General features: G+C 39.3%; 4 protein-coding genes across 5 annotated transcripts; 2 read left to right on the forward strand and 2 right to left on the reverse strand.

The window, feature by feature from the left end:
* Window positions 1–740: 740 nt before the first annotated feature.
* On the forward strand, window positions 741–2,513 carry LOC141834114 (cytokinin dehydrogenase 6-like). The gene is made up of 4 exons (XM_074721562.1): window positions 741–1,323; window positions 1,405–1,787; window positions 1,880–2,148; window positions 2,222–2,513. Exons 1-4 carry the CDS (start codon window positions 741–743, stop codon window positions 2,511–2,513), a joined length of 1,527 nt encoding a protein of 508 aa, XP_074577663.1.
* A 607-nt stretch (window positions 2,514–3,120) lies between these two features.
* LOC141833792 (PRA1 family protein F2-like) lies at window positions 3,121–4,014 on the forward strand. Its single transcript, XM_074721289.1, is given in 2 exon segments — window positions 3,121–3,361; window positions 3,363–4,014. Coding segments are annotated over 2 exon segments (567 nt in total). The 5' UTR covers window positions 3,121–3,181; the 3' UTR covers window positions 3,750–4,014.
* A 2,718-nt stretch (window positions 4,015–6,732) lies between these two features.
* Window positions 6,733–8,979, reverse strand: LOC141834010 (putative transcription factor bHLH041). Its single transcript, XM_074721476.1, has 8 exons — window positions 8,852–8,979; window positions 8,627–8,767; window positions 8,381–8,486; window positions 8,270–8,284; window positions 8,108–8,173; window positions 7,352–7,927; window positions 6,890–7,258; window positions 6,733–6,828 (listed from the first exon to the last, which is right to left on the reverse strand). Exons 1-8 carry the CDS (start codon window positions 8,977–8,979, stop codon window positions 6,733–6,735), a joined length of 1,497 nt encoding a protein of 498 aa, XP_074577577.1.
* Window positions 8,980–9,715: 736 nt separating this feature from the next.
* LOC141833148 (V-type proton ATPase subunit B 2) lies at window positions 9,716–20,789 on the reverse strand. 2 transcript variants are annotated; one of them, XM_074720536.1, is made up of 15 exons: window positions 20,715–20,789; window positions 19,946–20,011; window positions 18,844–18,899; window positions 18,640–18,738; window positions 15,075–15,134; window positions 13,544–13,655; window positions 13,234–13,442; window positions 12,062–12,187; window positions 11,812–11,949; window positions 10,872–11,022; window positions 10,559–10,641; window positions 10,378–10,425; window positions 10,223–10,276; window positions 10,057–10,140; window positions 9,716–9,977 (listed from the first exon to the last, which is right to left on the reverse strand). In XM_074720536.1, the coding sequence occupies exons 2-15, from the start codon at window positions 20,001–20,003 to the stop codon at window positions 9,792–9,794; spliced, it is 1,464 nt and encodes a 487-aa protein (XP_074576637.1). In that variant the 5' UTR covers window positions 20,004–20,011; window positions 20,715–20,789; the 3' UTR covers window positions 9,716–9,791. The 2 variants fall into 2 exon arrangements, with proteins under 2 accessions (XP_074576637.1, XP_074576636.1); XM_074720535.1 differs by having other exon boundaries at window positions 12,062–12,190.
* Window positions 20,790–20,875: the final 86 nt, after the last annotated feature.

The following is a 20,875-nucleotide window of genomic DNA, read 5'->3' on the forward strand; positions in this document are numbered from 1 at the left end:
TTCAATCAGGTCCAAACTAAATGTAATCTCATTCTCATTTGTTCCTATGTAAAAGTATATTCGTGACAGGATAAGTTTTAATTAGTTTGAACGTATAGTTGAAGCTATATCTATATCTGTCTTTCATTTTCTCAGTAGATCTGGTGCAGCAACGCATGGATTCTCTGAGAGGTACCATACAAGTGGAAGAGAATCTTACTGTATCTTTGCTGATGCTTGCCTAAGTCTAGAAGCAAGTTAAGTAGATTCAACATCTTTATAAATATAATTATATATAGAGATAGAGAGAGAGAGATTTGACAAAGATATTTTCACAAAAATTCAATCAGTTTGGTAGATTACCATCATAGACCTTTCTTTATGCTTGTGAAGTCAATGTTTGCCAAAGTCTCCAATGGCGTGAAGCATCCTTATTAGTTCTGTTAGAACGTTGACTCCATTTCATCTCTAAAAATGAAATTATTTAAATTAAAAAATTAGCAGTACCTCTTTAAAGTCCCTGAGCAAACCAACTGACTTTTAAAAGAAGAAAAATACTATTTTCGGCCTATTAATTTAGCGGTGAATAATTAATTAAGGTTGGTAAGTCGTTATTTTTGCTATTTTTGCTATCATTAATAACTAATTCATCTTCTTAGAATTTACTTAGTAGCCAATTTTAATACTATAAATAGTCCCCGACTTCGGCCACTAGGCAACCAGTCATCGCCTTATTAATTAATTAATTAATTAGAACTTAAATGGCCGTCGGGATAGTAATTAACCGCCTCGTTCTCGTCGTCGCATACTTCGCCGGCGCAGCCGTAGTCTCGTCGTGGTTAGACGATGTCCCGCCCGAGATCGCAAGCAAGCTCGATTCCGGCAGCAACGCCACCGCCCGATTTGCCACCGACTACGGCGGCGTCACCCGCGCCGCCAATCCGGCGGCTGTGTTCCATCCCTCGACGGCAGACGACATCGCGGCGCTCCTCCGTTTTGCGTACTGCGCCGAGTCGCCGTTCCCTGTGGCTGCCCGCGGCAACGGGCACTCCGTCCGCGGGCAGGCCCTCGCGCCCGGAGGCGTGGCCATCGACATGGCGGCTCTCGGCGGCGGGAGGAGGAGGATCAACGTGTCGTCAGCGGGGATGTACGTGGACGCCGGCGGGGAGCAGCTGTGGATCGACGTGTTGGAGGCGGCGCTGAGGCAGGGGCTGTCGCCGCAGTCGTGGACGGACTACTTGTACTTGACGGTCGGCGGCACGCTGTCGAACGCCGGCATCAGCGGGCAGGCTTTCCGGCACGGCCCGCAGATCTCCAACGTCTACGAATTGGACGTCGTCACCGGTATCGATTAAACAATAGTTTACATGCTTTCATGAATCTCTATTTTAAATTTTTATTAAAACGACAATCAATCTCAAACAGGGAAAGGTGAGATGATAACATGCTCCAGTGAGTCGGACCGAGACTTGTTCTACGGAGTCCTCGGCGGGCTCGGGCAGCTAGGCGTCATCACCCGTGCCCGGATCGCCCTTCGGCCGGCGCCGGCCAGGGTTAGATGGCTGAGACTATTCTACACCGACTTGGGCGACCTAACAAGGGACCAAGAGTTCTTGATCTCGTTGCCGGAGACGACCGGGTTCGACTACGTGGAGGGGCAGGTGCTACTGAGTCACCAACGAGTCGGCAACTCTACCTTCTACTCGAAACAAGACGTCGACAGTATCAATCGCCTCAAGGGCGAGTTGAATATCATCTACTTCCTAGAAGGAGCCTTGTACTATGACTCTCCCTCGATAGCAGACCAGGTAAGCACCTAATGATCTCGTACGTGCATGCAAAGATCAAAACAAAAATTACTGTCCATTAATATGAAGGGTTTTGCTGTTGTTGATCACAGAAAATTGAGGACTTGCTGAAACAGCTGAACTTTGTCCCTGGCTTTGTCTTCAGCAATGACGTGACCTACCTTGAGTTCCTCAACCGGGTGCACAATGAGATACAGAAACTCAACTCCAGGGATGATGATGACTCCAGCAGTACAGCTCCTCTTCATCCATGGCTCAATCTCTTCTTGCCCAAGTCTGGAGTCAGAGACTTCGAAGCTGGGATCCTTCAAAACATTAATCTCACAGGCCTTATACTTCTCTACCCCCTGAACAAGAACAGGTACGTACGTACGTCCACAAGCACATGAATTGGTTGAATGATTAACAGAGATTAATTGATCATTTAATTGCAGGTGGAATGATATCATGACTGCCACAGTTCCTAACGAGGAGGTGTTCTATACCGTAGGGTTTCTCTGGACGGCCACAGTGGAGGACTGGGGGACCTTTGATGCCCTAAACAATGAAATATTAGGGTTCTGTGATCAGCATGGGATCGAGGTCAAGCAGTATCTGCCTCATTACACGTCGAAGTTGGATTGGGCGAGGCACTTCGGATCAGATAAGTGGGAAAAGTTTGCCCAGCTGAAGAGGAGATACGACCCAAAGGCACTGTTGTCCCCAGGGCAACAAATTTTTAATTAATGCATGCATGCATAAAAATATGACGTAAATATATATACATGGACTGGTGTATATGTAATTTAACAACTATGTATATGATTTATATATGTTTCATAATATGATGCAAATTAAGAGTTTGTTCTTGCAAGTAACGATAGCTTCTATGTTTGAACATCGCACTGTTTTTTTTTTTTTTGGATATTTTAATTAAATTAATCAGTTCGATTGTTTGATCAGCAATCGAAGATTATCTTAGAAATATAAACATTAGCTGGCGCCAAATAGTTGGCTGTATCAGTACTGGTGCCAGAAGCATCTTTTGGAATATTCTAGAAATTTCCACGTATTCTTTTCTTTCGATTACTTAGACGGTGGGATGAGGGAACCAAGCCAATCAACGGGGCCCACGTTGACAATTTGAAAATTGCAGTTCATGGTTTGGGTCCCAGCCTGCGGATCCGCTGTTGCTGTGGAACGCTGATCCTTTTGTGATAGGCTGCGTGAAGCGTTATTTATTGCTCCGAAGGGATGTACTGTGTTTGGACGCATGCATTGGATCCCTGATCGCTAGCTGGCTAGCTCGTTATCTTTATGGTTCTCGACTGTTCACGCAGGGAATTAATTTAACTACTTCGCCTATTTGCTGTTTGCCCTCAATTGTGGTGGTGGATCGCGATCGATCGCCGGCGATGACGACCTACGGCACGATCCCCACCTCCACCGCCCCCTCCGCCTCCTCCTCCTCCTCCCCGCTCGACTACATCTCCCGCGCCAAGGAGCGCGGCCGATCCGCGCTGGCCACGCGGCAGCCATGGCGACAGTTCGGAGACGTGCGAGCCCTCAGCCTCCCCCGGAGCCTCGGCGACTCCTACATCGCGGATCCGCACCAACGCCGCCTATTTCGCCATGAACTACGCCATCGTCGTGCTCGGCGTCGTCTTCCTCAGCCTCCTCTTCAAGCCCGTATCACTAATCGTCTTCATCGTCTGCACTGTCCTCTGGTGTTTCCTGTACTTCTTACGAGACGTGCCCCTCGTCATTTACGGCCGCGAGATCGGCGATCGGGCGGTCCTCGTCTGCCTTTCCATCTTCACCCTGGTGGCTCTCCTGTTGACCAAGGCAACCACCAACGTGCTTGTTTCCCTGATGATCGGCCTGGTTCTGGTGTTGATCCACGCTGCGATTCGGAGGACGGAGGATCTAGTGCTGGAGGGGGAAGCTGAAGGGCCCGGGAAATGGTATACCCCCCTGCCGTAGCGAACTCTCCAGGCAGTACTGTCTCAGCCGTGCCTAGTAATTTCTCTCCCCTCTTTACCCCTGTCGATTCTGTTGTTGTATGACTGGATTGATCTGAAATCTGCGGTGTTTTGCGCGCATCATTGTTTGTTAGTTTGCCTGTGTATGGTAAGATTATTTTGCCATCCGAACTCGTTTGTAAATTGTTCCTTTCCTGTTGATTTATCTGATAAGATGGCTCGCCACAACAAAACTCCTGCTTTTACCAGTATTGCTCAATTCATGATCTTCTTCTACACTAGCATAATACCCATTTGTTTGTTGTAATGTGACAACCACAATTCATTGATCATCTTGAAGGTTCAGCAAAATTAGCTGCGTAGGATCCCTATGCAATCTTCAGAACTAGGAATAGGGAATTCTAAAACCTAATTGTAAAGTATTTTGATAGGTTGGTATCATGAAGTCTTGGTTAGACAATCTGTCAATTGCTAAGGCATTTGTTCCTATTGAGATCAGCTTCTGGACACCTTGCTGGCTTCTCAACACCAAGACGGAACCGAGTTGAGTGAAGAGGGGTCAGGAAGCTTGCAGATCCTGCGAGAAGAGCAACTATGAGAAAGAAGGTCAGGGGTGCCCTGGTGCGACCACTCCGATGCTTAAGTTAGTAGGTGATGGAGGAAGAAGAAACAGGAGGAGAGAACAAGAAGCACAGGAGAGGTTATGAGCGTGTGTGTGAGCCTCTCTTTCTCTGGAGAAGAATGAACCTTATATCTCTATGAGATGGACGTCATGTCGCGTCATAGGTAATGGTTTTGTCAGAAGGAATGAAGTGGTCAGAAGAGAAGTACCATCGTTGACATGCAATTGTAGGGTCATATCACGTGTATCTGTCAGAGTATAAACCATAATTAGTGGCAGGGGCCTCTCAGGAGAAATAACGATGGGAGGAGCGATCTTAGATAGGACAGGGCACCGAGGGTCGTCATGAGGATTCGGCTCGTGCCTAGGAGGCGGTTTTCATGCGGAGTCGGCTCAACTTGAATCTAGGAGTCTGTCTCTCCGAGGTCTCGGCTCGGATTGGGAGCCCGTTTCTCCGAGGTCTTGGCTCGGATTGGGAGCCCGTTTCTCTGAGGTCTTGGCTCGGATCTAGGAGTTTGTCTCTCCGAGGTCTCGGCTCGGATTGGGAGCCTGTTTCTCCGAGGTCTCGGCTCGGATTGGGAGCCCGAGGTCTCGGCTCGGATCTAGGAGTCTGTCTCTCCGAGGTCTCGGCTTGGATCTGGGACCCTGTTTCTTCGAGGTCTCGGCTCGGATCTGGGAGCCCGTTTCTCTGAGGTCTTGGCTCGGATCTAAGAGTCTGTTTCTCCGAGATCTCAGCTCGGATCTCGAAGTTTGTCTCTCGAGGTCTCGGCTCGGATCTGGAAGTTTGTCTCCCCGAGGATCTAGCTCGCTCGGACTTAGGTTCTGGAAGTTAAAGTCGCGGCCAGAAGATTGATTCAGGTGACCCGTCGATTTGGCTGCTCAGGGCCGGCACAAGGGTCGGATCAGGTACTCCGAATCCGAAGCTTTCAACTCGGTCAACTCCTCACGGCCGTAACAACATTCTTGAAATCTAGATTGCAAATAACAGTTTTGAGATCTAGATTGCAAATAACAGTTTTGAGTTTACCGGTCCACTTTGCTTTTATGCCATGAGGAGGCTGTTCTGATCAATGAACTATACAATGAACACTCTTATCTTGTTTTAAATTGCAAGTGTACTATACAATGAACTATGGCAAAAACATGTTTTCATCTACTCTGTGTAGTGAAGATACTCCAATAGTTAAAAAGAGTGATTGAACAAAAGAAGCAAAGAAATTTGCTTCAGATTAACCCCTTGGGAAACAGCTTCTCATGAATTCCAAACTGAAACTGAAAATGTCTTTCCCTAATCAACAACCTTGAGCCAAAAGTAGTAACCATAGATAGAAGAGGTGATACAAACTGTACAGCTACAATATCAACAAGGCTGCTACATATGACTTAAGTCCCCGGGGCAATGGTGCAACGGTAGGACATCCGGGTTGTAACTCAGGGACCCGCGGTTCGATCCCCAGCTACGGCGTATTTGCAGGAATTTTCCTCCAAATGGGGAACGCAATCAAAGGATGCTGGGCATCTGGATTGGCCGCCGTATGCGCTTCTCGATTTACCCTGGTGGTCGGTGGGAAACTTCTATGGGATCGGGCTGACCACCCCCAGAGATGTGGCTACTGAGATTATCATTTTTTTTTTTTGGCTACATATGACTTAAAGATCAGTTAAACATGATTTCAGAATAGAAAAAAAAAACAAACTGTTGTGGTAGAAGATTTTTAGTTGGATTTGTTGGTTCAGTAGTAGTTGTCCATATCTATGTTAGAGACAATCAAAGATGACAATGGAATAAAGTTCTGAGCTCATGGACAAGCACATTAAGGTGGATCACATGCCATGCCTCTACTGAAACAATTGCATGCTTCCAATGGTACAAAGCATAGATCAACATTTGATTTGTAAAATACATTTTGTTGAATCGATATTATTTACAAAAGGATTAAATGATTGGGCTATGGGATAAGAGCAAAACTCCAAAGCATGGAATCAACTAAGATAGTGGAGGCAAGAATCTCTGTTTCTACTATTTTCCCCTTCCATTTCCATTTGAATTTATCTTGTACTGTTCTTACCAGAAATATGGGAGGATATATTGTTGGTGTGCATTAATAAATTAAGGTCATTATAAATCTACTTATTAATAGAAAATTGATAATAAAAATATATTATGAGCAATAATAGAATTGTATAGTACAAATTGCTTAGCTATGCTACATTGTTAATATATTTTTAAAATAAAAATGTTACTAATCGGCATTCAATATTATAGAGCTTAAGTTTTTTAAGGATCGATCTACCATCAATTGCACTAGAAGAGGGACAAGCATAGAATTCATTGCATGAAGAATCTGTATGGAAACACACATCAACCAACAATGGTAGAAGCTCTAGATTTGTCCAATACATCATTCACTGCCTCCACCACAACTTCCTTGAATAACTCCTTATTGAAGTCACAGTCCTGCCAAAACATATTCGAATAAACAAGGGCATTACTGTTAAGTCGTAAAATTTGATGATACCTTAATCGACACTGTGATGCTTGCTTTCATGTGAATATTTGGTCGCGGAGATCTTGTGCTTGCCTCCATCGATACCATAGTCAAATCCGCCTTCTTGTTCAGATATTCAAGTACAGAAAGAATCAAATTTATCATGTTGCATTCGGTCCTCACTAGTATTGAGAGTGTGATTTGCTTGCTTGTAGATGTCGATTCGGATGTTGACTCGGCTACATGAACTTCCACTCTTTCACCATTTGAATCATGCTCATGCTCATGAAGTTTAAGTTGCATCTCTAGCTGTTGATTCCTCTCCTTGAGCTCGGATATTTGGGTTTTCAATGCGTTTAGAAAGTTCCTAGCATTTGTAAGCACTGATGCCTTGTCCTTCTATCAATTCCAGAACAAAAGTTAACAAGTTGACAATGCAATCTTAAAGCCTTTTCTTTTTCTTATGATAATCTCAGAAGATTTGATGCATACCTTGGTCCCTTGTGGGAGTACCATTCTAAGAGTCTCAAACTTCTCATTGAGTTTCTTGCGACGCTGACGTTCTGATATCGTGTGAAGCAAGTTGTTGTCGCTACTCGTAGCGGCTCGAACCTCTTGCTTTTGCACTACAAACTCTGCCTTGCTTATGTTCCTCAACAGGCTAAACACCCTTTTAACCATCCTCTGTCCATCAGTAATAGGTGCAAAACATGAACCTCTATCGGTATTATCGTAAGGTTTGAATGCTTTTGTAGCAGCCTTAGACGATAGCCTAGAAGAGGTATTAGTAGTCGAGGAGATGACAGTGAATATGGCTCTCGCGATCACTGCATCATCTCGAGAGGTGTTCGAGTAGGCCTTTGCAGTGATATGGTGTGGCAGAAGAGAAGATACATGCTCTGGGCTTTCTCCTCTGTTAGATAGAACTAGTGGCGATGATATGGACGATGAAGAATTCGATCGGTTGTGGCCTATAAGTGGTGTCATTGGCAGCAACTCCTCTCCGAGTTGCGACTGTTGTATGAACTCCCGAGTGAACACTTTTCGGGCATTCATATGCAAGTTTGCCTACCAAAAGTTACAAAAACTGAGTTCATGTTGCAGAGAAAATAAATAGTCATATTCTAGCAACTCAAGTTCTGAAGAAGTTGAGCATGTATCATATCTTTGGCATGCTAATAGAATTGGCTCAAGATTTAACAAATTCCTAGGACTATTAGATCTCTTTTCAACGAATTATGAACTTACATAATTTCTAGAGATCGTTGTGCCGATTTCTATTTCTCCACTCGGGCATCGCAGAAAAATTGCAGTCTATATCAAGGAAGAAGTGAGTTAGTTGGAACCTTAACAGATTAAACAGTGAGTTAGCAACAATTGATCGACAATATTCAACATTTTGTAGCCAACCTTAATTCCAGCTTCCTGAAACAAACAAGTGTATCAGTAATTAAGTAGTTGCAACCAAAGTAACACTGGTTTTTGAAGTAGTACTAGACCTGATAAGTTTTAGTATTTCACCTGATAGAATTGTCGTTGAACTCGCAACGAAGCCAAGTCAATGAGCTCCGAATCGCCAAGTTCAACATAGGGAAGGTTGTTCGTGTATGCCAATCCTGGAACAGAACTGAACAAGCACAAATGAAGTTATTGAAGATGGTCTGTCTGTTTCCAACTCAAAGCACTTGAACAGTTGATCGAAGATTTGTAGGCAGTCCTTTGTATGATCTTGTTACTAAGAACATCCAAACTCAGATGAGTTTTCACCTAGAGTGCTGGATGTCGATAAGAGATCCCATGTAGGCTTCGAAGAGGCTCTTAGTGTTCGAGGAGGTGCCCGAAGAGGAACTAGGCCGACCGCCATTGTCTTCATGGTGCCAACCATCCTTGGACGCCAAGTAATAGCTACTAGAGAGAAGTACTAGAAATACATTAGAACTCTTCATATAGTTGAGTGTAAAGGACTAAGGATTACATGTATCTGTAACATACTTGGTAGCTGATAAATAGTGAAGAGGAAGAGGAGCCCATAGGCAAATATAAGAGCATCCCAACGAGCCGCCGGCGATGCAAAGGAACCGCCGACGGGCATTGGGGCTGAGGAGAAAGATGGAGTCCATGGTGACATATACTCATTCTTGCACTAATAAGGCTGTGAAGTCTAGAGCTAATGAAGAAAAGTAGTCGTTCAAAGTCTTCGATACAGTGAGGTGGGTCAGACGATTCAAGTGGTTAACAAGTCTAGAATTAAAGAAAGAAAAGTAGTAGGTCAAAGTCTTTGACCATGTGTGAATCCATGTGCTCACTGTAGAGGACAAAGCTCTTGACATGGATCTCTAGATGCCATGAAAAATTTCCACGTTGACTGACTGCGAGTGTCCAACTCTCCACATTGACTGTAGTAGTCAATATTTTTGTCGTATAACAAGAATTTGATTTAAATAACACACTCACACTCACTGCCTGATTAAGGTACACTAGTTTTCGACGATTTTCCCCAACTAAGCTCTCCACTTTTTCACACAAACATATGCAGTAACTCCAACAAAATTCCAGCGTGAAGAAACAATAAAATTCCAACAAAAACTAAGCCAAACAAAAGGGCTGTGATCGACCATTTGATTGAAAAATAGTAGTTAATAATATTTTTAGAACAAGACACAAAAGATATATATATAAAAATAAGCATCAAGATGGCGCCGCCATACAATCAGTATAAAGCTCTCCGCTTTAAGCAGAATGGAGTGGTGCATGAGAACATATTTTTACAAAAGGTGTGCTTGCAGGCAATGATATTAATAATGCGAGCAAAAAGAACAATCGAGATAAGCAAACAAAACAATGGAGGGAAAACGGCCTAGTTTCTGAGCTTAGCATACTCAGCAAACTTATTCATACAGACACCGATAGAATATTGGGGTCGTCGAGGAAATCAGTGTGTTGCCTCTCTGCTGTAATACTGATCTAAGGTCTTCGCAGGAATACGGTGGAGAAGCTCGCGCGGGAAAATGCGTAGTAGAGTCCATGCAAGATCAAGGGATTGGAAGATATTACGGGTGTCATAAGCCCCTTGTGCGACAAATTTCCTTTCGAACTTGTCCAGGAACTCCAGGTAGAGCTGCACCAGAAAGATCAAGAGATGGTCAGGATCATATGTTGAAGGTCATACAAACAAAGGGAGGAGGAGAGAAAAGAACCAAATCCTCAGACGAGAGAGCCTCCTCTCCCACCACAGCTTTCATTGCTTGAACATCCTTTCCAATGGCATAATTGGCATAGAGCTGTATAATGAAGGAAATCAAATGACTAAATGGAGATTCAAACGCAAAAACATAAACAATCAGTGAAAGAACAAATAGGAACCTGGTTAGAAACATCCGCATGATCCCGTCGGGTCATGCCCTCACCAATAGCACTCTACAGGGGAAATTAATTAATTTATGAAAGGAAAGTAGAATCTAAAAGAGTACGAACTCCATAATTTGGAAAGGAAACTATAAAATGGTCAAGAAACTAACTTTCATCAACCGGGATAAAGAAGGGAGAACGTTGATTGGAGGATATATCTGCAAAGTATAAAGGACTAGTCAGTTAAATCTCCTTGGACAAGAGTATCACTCCATAATACCAAGTAACAAAAGCTACACTAGCGATTCACTATATTAGGGGACAAGTGTCCGATCTAGCTATGTAAATTACCTGCCGATTATGAAGCTGCCTATCAATATATATTTGACCTTCAGTGATGTAACCAGTAAGATCAGGAGTAGGATGTGTAATATCTGTACAGAATGCAAATTTTCAATCCAAACTGTTTGATTTTTCTAACTAATAGAAAGCATAGATGCTCCCACGGATATGCAAAACATTACGTAAATGTAGAGTGTAATCTATTGCAGATATATATTAAATTATTTGCAAGAAAATTCCTACTCCAAACTTGAACTTTGGAAGAGAATGAGAAAAGAAAAGGAATACCAAGGTACAAAAATGTGATATCCAATACACATACCATCATTTGGCATGGTTAAGATAGGTATCTGTGTAATGGAGCCTTTTCTTCCTTCTATACGTCCAGCTCGCTCATATATAGTTGCCAGATCAGTATACATATACCCAGGATAACCACGTCTACCTGGCACCTCCTCTCGAGCTGCTGATACCTAGGAATCATAAAGTTAAAGAAAACATTTAACACATCAATTTAGTTGCATAATAATAATAAAGATATTGAATCCAATTTGCTGAATACAAACTAATCAGAATTTAGAATTGCGACTTAATTGCTAGAGAAGGATGAAATAAGGAGGGCAAAGAATGAACTCTAGTTTGGACGCACTTAAGAGATACGGGCTGAAATTTGATACATAGAACCTTATGATTACAGTGTGCGGCTTAATACTCTTCAGGCAACAATGATAAGATACAAATGATGTGAAAGATGAAGAGCTGGCAAGATAGCCACAATTGATAACACAGCATGGAGACTAAACATCCTGAAACACAAACTTCAGAAGCAAAATACGTAAACAAATGACAAGACTTTGACCTGTTTATTATACATCATAAAATAATTATCTAAAAAGGAACTTTTATATCTTACAAGTTAATTCTTTGAAAGTTTAACTGACTTTGCAATGTATAAAATAATTTTCAAAAAATTCGAAATAATTTTATATTGTTCAGATGATTCTGTATAAATACAAAATAGCACAAGCCGGCCTTGAAATTGACACCCCATAACATAATTGCCAGCCCATCACCACCTCAAGAGATTAACAAAAAATAAAACAAAATTGCTTCAACAACACAGATAATTCCTTTTGCAGATAAAACCTTTAAGCAAGTATAACATACATTCTAGACATGGCACATCTGTATGAAAGCAGATTTGATGAGATAAAGAATGTTGTGAACATTAAAAAATAAAAAGAACTAGAACACAGTTTTACCTCACGAAGAGCATCTGCATATGAGCTCATATCAGTTAAGATGACAAGCACATGTTTCCCACATTCATAAGCTAAATATTCTGCTGTTGTTAAAGCAATTCGTGGAGTGATAATGCGCTCAATAGTGGGGTCATTTGCCTGGACAAAATAGTATGAAATTGAATATATTCTTGCTTATTATACATTAAACATTGGCGAGGGGAAGATTAGTAGCCTAAGGTACTTATAAAAGAAATATTTTAAAACCTACCAAATTTAGAAAGAGTGTCACCCTTTCCATAGAACCATTTTCTTCAAAATCACGCTTGAAAAACTGTGCAGTTTCCATGTTGACTCCCATGGCAGCAAATACAATAGCAAAGTTGTCTTCTTCACCCTGCTGATAGAAGAAAACAAATCTATGAATAGCTATATACGAGTGTGATTACGAAGAAAATGGTTCTATCAGCATGGTGAAGATTTAACTGATTAAACCAAAAGAGTAGAACTAACTAGATTTAACAGTGACAACTGTTACAATCCTGCTGTTATGGTTATTGCAACTGATTAAGTAATCCTTATATTACCTATACATGTAAGTTAAACAAATAGACCATAAAAGGTAAACTTCTTAAGTGTATGGCAGTGCAAAATATACTCAGTTAACAACTCATTAATTAGGGATATGAAAAAAGCATAATGATTATATTCAGCATTTAAAATGTATATCTAAAGATATCAACTTTCAACTTTTGATAGTTTCTTCACGGCAATCAATAGCCCAATCCTAGACACTCGAATTTCTCCAACCCAAGCACCAAGGATAGTAAGGTACTTTGACACTTCATCTACCTATCCACACAGTGATTCCATGCTCAACACCTCTCTCATGGGTGAAGCATTTTACTAACATCATCTCAGACAGATCCATACACATGCATACTCGTAATTAGATACCAAAATAATCAATCCATGCTTTGTAGCAAATAAAAGTGAGGCTCAAACAAAGCCCTACAAATCTGCCACTTCTACTCTAATATATTGTCATCGCACAGCTACCATCAGCCAATAGAGTTAGTACGGCGGCACAACGGCTTTGCGATAGGCTATATAGGATGTATTTACATCAAATGTCAATAGAACATGTTAGTTAGAAAATATCTTGTTAATTTCATTGGAAAAACAACAACTACCATTACAGATAAGATTTTCATACAGGTCAAGACAGGTTGGGGCATGAAGATCTGTGGTGGGGAATTTTTTTATTTAATTACAAATTTACAATAGTATTGACATGAACATGTTAGTGCTAATTCTTCCCAAACAAATTGGTAACTACCCATGCTATAAAACTGAAAATTTAGATCATGTTACTTCAAGTCTTACAATCACCCAAATGCCCTTAGTACTATTAGTTAAACAGGATTGATCGAGATGGAATACCTCCAAAAGGTTGTCAGTTTTTTCTAGACGTTTCACGAGACCAGCCTGACGGCAAATCTGAGCTGCTATTTCATTGTGTGGAAGACCAGCAGCAGAAAAGAGGGGGATTTTCTGCCCTCGAGCAATAGAATTCATAACATCAATGGTTGATATTCCAGTTTGGATCATTTCTTCAGGATAGGTTCTTTCACTGGGATTAATGGAACTTCCTGGAACAAATGCCAGATTCTGAGAGTAAATAATCCTTTTTTGGAAAGAATTAGTGCACTGTCAAGGGTTAAAAGATAAGCCTATTTTTATATTAACTCACCAGATATATCCAAATAAGCTTCCGGCAAAATAGGAGGGCCATTATCTATAGGTTTTCCAGAACCATTAAAAATCCGTCCAAGCATATCAAGAGATACAGGCGTCTTTAGAACCTGAATAAAAAAAAGATAAGTCAGCATCATGCAGTAAGCCCGACAACACTTTGAAGTAGAATAGAAGAACTCGTAATAAGCATAATTAGATCACCAGCCACCATAATGTTCAGATTTGGATGATGGTGACTAAAGCTGAATGGTATTTCTCACACACATGGCTTGATGATGCAACATGAATATGCAAAAGATTGAAGCACAAAATATGAAGGGAATAATGCAAGAGGATACAATTATAAACAGAAGACTCAAATTGACACAATCATCAAATAAAATATTCTATGCTAATTTTACACAGAATTAGGAAGTTCAAGTAAATTACATTTACAAATTGCATTTTAGGAAGTGTTAACTAATTTTATATGGTTTGTATCTCTTGACAGGAAATTGACATTTACATTATGCAACAATAGCATGAATTGTTAGACCTAGATTGATCACGTCCAAATGGTGGCTGTATCCATTCTCCAATAACTAATTAGTGCAGAGTAATAGGTATGAGTCAGTAGGGACTGGATCAGATCAGATTTTGCAAAAAAATAACACAATCTGAACAGTTCATGGAAGAGATGTCAACCTATTCCTCAGAGGTAAAATAGATTGGTCGAATTTTTCTGAATCAAGTTTTTTTAAGGAATGCCATATTTTTTAACTGTTTGAATTAAAATAGGACCAGATAGGTAGTTTTGGCCATTTGGTAGGCTTGTTTTTCAATCTTTAGCTTTTAAGAAAAAATCTAGATAAATACATTTTATATTCTAAAAAATTTGGATCGTGATAGATTTTCAGGCTTTGTAGATTATGTCAAATTTGACCCAAAATATGTCTTCTTAAGGATCAAACTTGCAAGCCACTAGATAAAAACAAGGGCCAAGTAACAAAGAGATGGAATAAAACAAACCAGAACAAGAAAGTTGTAGTGCAAGTCGTGAGAAATGAGGAAAGAAATTTTCATCTAGAAGAACTTGCCAAGAACGTTCCTATTCATTAAATTGATTCAACTAGAAAAGAGTATACCATATCTTCATAGGATAAATGTTCTACATACTAATGGATTAACACGAAGTGACTGTCATGGTAAAAGGCTTGCGTATATTGACTATACTTTAAGTTATAACATCATATGTAGTAATCTGACTTACTGTAAATTTTAAACCTATTAATAGAGAAAGAAACATCATGCTCTTATTACACAATACCTAAAGCTCAAGTAACTGGAAATAGTTGTTTGTTGACTTAAAATTCAAACCATACATAAGGCATGTTAGTGGATAAAACTAGTTGTAACGCAAAAGGATCTACAATATTACCAAGTTCAAAATTAATTCCAATACATTATATAAACAAAAATGCTAAAACATATTAGTGTAGATATATGTACATGCATAAATTTTGTACAAATGGCTCAAGAAATATCACCTCGCCAGTGAATTGCACAGTGGTGTATTTGTTGTCAATTCCTGAAGTTCCTTCGAAGACCTATGCAACATAGTGTGGAAGAGAAGACAAATAAGACACGCTTTAAAAACAAAAGTGCTTCAATATCTTTAGTGAGTTATAAAGCAAGAATGAAACATATTATTTTTTACCAGCCAAACAAACTGAGACACTTGGCAATTATTAACTATACCTATTAACTAGAGCGTTGAGAAATAACAAAAAGTACCCATTTTCATGCAAATAATAAATACTAAATCCTTGGAATATTAAGTTAAAGGATACAATTGTCATTATAATCTCTGTAAGAAAACCGCATAGGTCTGAGCAAAATATGTAAGGTTCTGGACATTTGTAATAACAGATTATTGTAATTTTCTAATCTTCTTTTCTTTTGACAATCCAAACCATGTAAAAACTTCACCCAGGTGATGCAATTTAAATAAGGAAAAGTCAAACTTGGAAGTATAGAGTAAGAAGTTTTAAACTTGTAAGAATTTTATAAATTTTAGAATTTGTAAGATATTGTTTTGGTTAAGAGATAGCAGCTAGACAGCTTTAATTATTATTTAGGGGAATGAGTAATTTTAAGTTATTAGCTTACCAAGTTTGTAGAGTTAGATTTATTCCAGGATTGGGTCATGGTCGGCCCTTAAAAGAGACAAAAAAAACCCTCTTGTTTGATTATCTTTTAGTTAATAAAATTTAAATTCTCTTGGTGAGTTTTATGTTTCCTCTGAGTTTTGTTCGTATTGATGCTGCATCAAGAGGTACCAAAGTCAAACATGGTTCAGTACCTTGTTCCTATTCTTCCTTTTCTGCACAATTAGCCTATTCCTTTTACGTTCCCAGTCTTCGAGAACATTATCTTCCAGATTTGTTCCTCAATAGATCATGTAAGGACACTCACACCTTCTCATTGGAACCTAGCCTACACTGCCTCCATCATCGGCAACACTGCATGATCCCCTCCTCATCTAATGTTGAGAACTTCCCAGTGCCACCTACTGAAGCTGGCATCTCTTCTCCGCAATGTGGCTGTGGTAGGCCGCTGTGCATTCCCATGCCAACAACTCATCCATCACCATGAGGATTATCACATTCATCTCCACCGCACATAGTCAACAATCTCGCTGCCATTGCATCATCTTCCAAACTGACAAGGAACTACTGCCTCGACGAGAGGCAAGCCTCTCTGCGCAATCAATTGCAACCAACACCTTCAGTGGAAGATCCAACATAATCTCCATATTATCTCTGTGATGTCTACCTTCCACCCACCAGATCCACTATCCATAGATCCACACCTAGTCTTCCGAACCACCAGCAAGGCCCAATGGAAGGTTTCCCTTTAGTGGAGTCCTCCCGCACTATTGCTAAAAATGGCATCAGTTTTAAATCTAAAGAAGTTTAATTGAAAGACATAACTTAACTCCAAAGGTGTCATGTGATGATTTGCTCCCTTCCTAACCATAGGATAATAAACCCTATTATCTAACCAAGTGATGCTACTCTTTCGAATAAAGAACATTTGAGCAAAAAGAACCTTCCTTAGAAGAGGCCCTCGGTGACTTGATCTTTCAAAGAACATTCAACACACTACCCACTACGATTTAGGCTCACAAATTATTCCTTGTTTATACTACCCTGAGACCAAAAAAGGATGATGAACATAATTGAGTAAGGATGCAATAAGTCTATTTGGCAACTGGCACGTTGATTGAGATTTATTGGTATTTGTCCCTTTGTAATTAAAGTGTGACTCAAACCCGTTAGCCAAAAGGGTCAGTTTTCTTATTTACTTTTTTCCTACCAGAATGAGAGTTACATGAGAGGCACATGCGGATTCTATGAGCAAAATTATACTAGGTAAAAATTATATAGTATATGATGATATGTAGATTGTCCTCTTGTATTTATAATTGTATTTATGAGCTCTAATTATCCCATAAAAAATTCCACTAGTATTCTTCTTGCCCACTTTATTAACTATACCGTGATATATAGTGATGCTTAGGGTTATGTACTTAATGTTGCAATTTACTTAACAATAGCTTAATTTTCGAATTAAAAGATTTATTATCATCGCATTGGGAAGCATTTGAGCATTCATCTCAACATGTTGACTTTGTTACAGGCTATACTCCTCCAATTTTAGTGCCCACACTATCACCCTAGTTAGCACTATTCATTTCAAATGTCCTTATGATAGTCGAGCTACAAAGAGAAATTTCGCCTGACGATCTGTCATGTCATTTCATTATCTATTGAAAAGGACAGCCGAAAGGAACCCAAAATCAATAAAATCAAAGCTCGGTTCATAAAGGACCAAAAGGAAAAACATTCTTGACTCATAAAAGGGATGACCAAAAATCCAAACAATTCCTTAATTGTTGAAAAGAATGCACAAATTCAAGATGTGGGTAACTCATTTGAGTTGAGTTCTCATTGGTAGGGGACAATAATGAAGATTTTAACTTTGGAAGTTTGAAAGTAGGAAGTTTTAGATTTTATGTTTTAAAAAGTTAATAAGATTTTATTTTGGTTAATCAAAGAAAATGAAGTTAAATTTGATTCACGTTTAGGGAAACAAGCAATTTTAGTTATAAGTTCATTATTTACAAGTTTTTAGGGAATTAGATTTATTTCTTTCAGAGTTTGGTCATGGTTGACTGATTTTAAAGAACCATCAATCTTCTTGTTATTTCATCTTTCAATTTAAGATCTCCTTATGAGTTTTGGCTTCCTCTTCATGAGCTTGTCCGTCCTATTGCTATATCAGAAGGAATTCTACAACCATGAAAAAAAATTAAAAACTTCCTATTGTAATCATTTCTTTCTAGGTTCTTGAACTTTTTAGAATATTTATGACAAAATATATAAGCATGTACAAAGCATTTTTTATAGCCCTAAATACATAACACAAAATCACCAAAATAACTTCTGAAAAGTATGGTGCATTCGTACAACTTCCTTTAATTAGTACATTTTACATAGATTACTGAAATGTACAGAAAAGATCAATCAGTTCTGCAATTTGTCTTCATATGCATTTTTTACCATAACCAAAAATTGTATTAGTCACTTTCATTCCCATGTAAATGATTCCTCTCATAGTTCAAAAGTGCCAACGATGATCTAGTAAATATTTGAGATAATTGTTTTTAGTGATCCTAAATACCTATTTCCTTACTGTTCTGCAAAGAGAATTGATTTAGTGACTAGTCTGTGCTTTTAAAAACCTTCCACTCTTCTGACTGTTCTTTAGACAGAATATTAACTTAGGGTGGGTCTAATTTTGTAGTTAATCCTCCTAATTCTTGAGGGCATCAGTCAGACAATAGATGTATACAAAGATATGAAGAAGAAAGAATATTAAATACTGATGAAACATTGTCTTCAGAGCCTTCTGCAACTCAAACCACTCAAGTGATAATGGATAATGCATTCACATTTAGTCTACAATAATCATGCAAAAAAACTGTACGGGAAAAATGATAAATGCTCTACAGAACTTAAAAAAAAATGAGATTCTAAAATTATTCACCTGCACAACAGCTTTTTCACCATCAACTTCCAGCACCTGACCACGTCGAATAGTGCCATCTCCTAGTCGAATATTGACAATCTCCTGGTACTTGGGACCCTGAAAGGCATTTGCAATAATGAGAAAATGAAGTGTTGGAAACTGAGAATTGGAAATTAGTGTGCATTTTCATAATGGAAATACAGAGGTAAGATAACGTGACACCTTCACTTTCTCCAAGATAACTAGTGGTCCTGCCACTCCAGACACTGTCCTGTACTCTGCATCACCAAAACAAAAAATAAAAAAAGCTTGCGGGCACTTCTTGGTCGAACACATTATAATGTTAGAAAACTCATTAACAATTGAAATGCATCATGAAGTCATCACAAAAAAAACTGCCATAAAAGAGATGGAGCACAAAGCCTATTACATTTCTGTGTCACTGATAAGAAAAAAAGGCAGATTCGAGTTGCATTGAAAGTTTATAATTAAAAACATATGAAAAAAATTATTAAAAAAAACATAGAAACTCACAATGCATCAATGTAAATTACAAAAAATGTTTCCTAAAGAAATAAGAGGAAATTTCATAACAATTTCCATTCTCATGCCTAGAATGCAAATTAAAGTAATATAACAAAATCCATTTTAAGTTTAGATTAACAACTCTGAAAAGGTTCAACTGATTTTGCTTCTTAAATTGAGTTGATTTATCTTATAAGCCAAATAATGGTCAACTCATAATATTTTACACCACATGATGAATCTCTTTAATGTGAGAAACCAAAGCAAAAGTATGCTTGTTCACATGAAATAACAATGATAGCAATTGATGTGTTAATAATTTCTTCTAATTCCACTCTTCGCAATCCTAATTGGCATGCATTGCTCTCAATTTGAAGCCATACAGTTTGGTGGCAAAGGCAGCCTCTCCAAGAAACAGTTCAATTATGTGCCTGAGCATTCTGAGTACTCCAATCATGTTGGTCTCAAGAGTTCTTAATTTCTCTAGCCAAAACAATAATAAAATAACTTAACCTAAGCATGGTGAGGCCTGGCCCAAAACTAGATGCATACAACTCTAGGCTATATAACTTGGTTGAAGCACAATTATGCCAAGTTTTTGAAGCCTTAAATTGGTGGGACTCGAAGGATCGTCACACAATGTTAACTGTTGATGTTGCTCAATAGTTCAGAGTCTTTTCTATTTGTTGAAAATTAATCGACAACAAAATGCCAATAAATTTCTTAATAGTTTCAAAGGCATAGATCAGACGAACTTAAGAGCTAGTAAGAAAGCAGACTGATGGTAATATCTCAATACCCATGCCAATCTCTAGTGATCCTTCCTCCATGTCGAGACCCTTCTTTGTTTCGACCATGCTTCAACCTGAGGAAGTTAAGAAGCAACAACTAATCATAGTCTTTATCAAATGCAACCATGTGTTTAGTAACTATCATGCACTAATGCACAAATATGTTATCCTCTGAATTATAAATATATACGTGTATATATAACAACAACACGGAATGGGCCTTGTGGCTCATGTAGTCAGCTTATCGCGATGTCAAAAAAAAACTGAAAAAATCTCACACAGATCTCACCGTACTATTCAACTCAACTGTCAGAACAATATAGAAATTTCAGTAATATCAAATTACATGTCCTACACAAAAAGGGGAAAACGAAACATAGCCATGATCTAATTGGAGGCCTTATTTTAACAAAATAAAAAAAACCTTTCCGCTGCCTACGGGTGAAGAAGTCTACTAACAGTTATCTACTCGAACTTCGCTTTCTTTTCTCCAAAAAGTCCTCAAACGTGGAATATCGATCGAAACATAGCGCCTTGAAAAACTAACTAAATAAGAATTTCCATATGCAGATCCCAAATAACGATAAGCTAAGCCATTTTCTCTTCTAGACTGGAATCAATCGAGACGAACAGATGAAACAAATCCAAAAAGTCGATCCACTAAACATAATCAGAGGCATACTGGCCACCGAGATCTCAAAAAATCACGACAAAATCACGACACGTAGGGGCAACGATTAAAGAGATTTCCTCTGCGAAGACCGATCGGAAGAGTACCTGAGAACGGATCGCCGAGGAGGCGGAGGCAGGGAAGTGGGCACGAAGGTGAAGAACCAATCACGGGCAAATGAGCATTTTATTATACTCCCTCCCTCCCCACGCGGCCCTCTATGGCCGTCAGATGGAGCCATCAGGTGGCAATCAAAGCCGTTCGATCG

Source organism: Curcuma longa, chromosome 8 (assembly GCF_044706935.1).
Source record: "Curcuma longa cultivar G26 ecotype Majalengka, Jawa Barat chromosome 8, ITB_CL_G26_1.1, whole genome shotgun sequence".
In the NCBI taxonomy this organism is placed as follows: Eukaryota; Viridiplantae; Streptophyta; class Magnoliopsida; order Zingiberales; family Zingiberaceae; genus Curcuma; species Curcuma longa.

Bases quoted from the DNA above. Each gene is read 5' to 3' on its own strand.
- LOC141834010 (XM_074721476.1), bottom strand. From the start codon at position 8,979: ATGGACTCCATCTTTCTCCTCAGCCCCAATGCCCGTCGGCGGTTCCTT. The intron at 7,928-8,107 runs GTAAGTTCATAA...AACTTTTGGTAG, and splicing joins CAACGATCTCTAGAAATTAT to GCAAACTTGCATATGAATGC. The intron at 6,829-6,889 runs GTATCATCAAAT...ATGTTTTGGCAG, and splicing joins GCATCACAGTGTCGATTAAG to GACTGTGACTTCAATAAGGA.
- LOC141834114 (XM_074721562.1), top strand. From the start codon at position 741: ATGGCCGTCGGGATAGTAATTAACCGCCTCGTTCTCGTCGTCGCATAC. The intron at 1,788-1,879 runs GTAAGCACCTAA...TGTTGATCACAG, and splicing joins CTCCCTCGATAGCAGACCAG to AAAATTGAGGACTTGCTGAA. The intron at 2,149-2,221 runs GTACGTACGTAC...ATTTAATTGCAG, and splicing joins TACCCCCTGAACAAGAACAG to GTGGAATGATATCATGACTG.
- LOC141833148 (XM_074720535.1), bottom strand. From the start codon at position 20,003: ATGGTCGAAACAAAGAAGGGTCTCGACATGGAGGAAGGATCACTAGAG. The intron at 18,900-19,945 runs GTATTGAGATAT...TTGGTGATGCAG, and splicing joins ATCACTAGAGATTGGCATGG to AGTACAGGACAGTGTCTGGA. The intron at 13,443-13,543 runs GTGAGTTAATAT...CATTTGTTCCAG, and splicing joins AGCTTATTTGGATATATCTG to GAAGTTCCATTAATCCCAGT.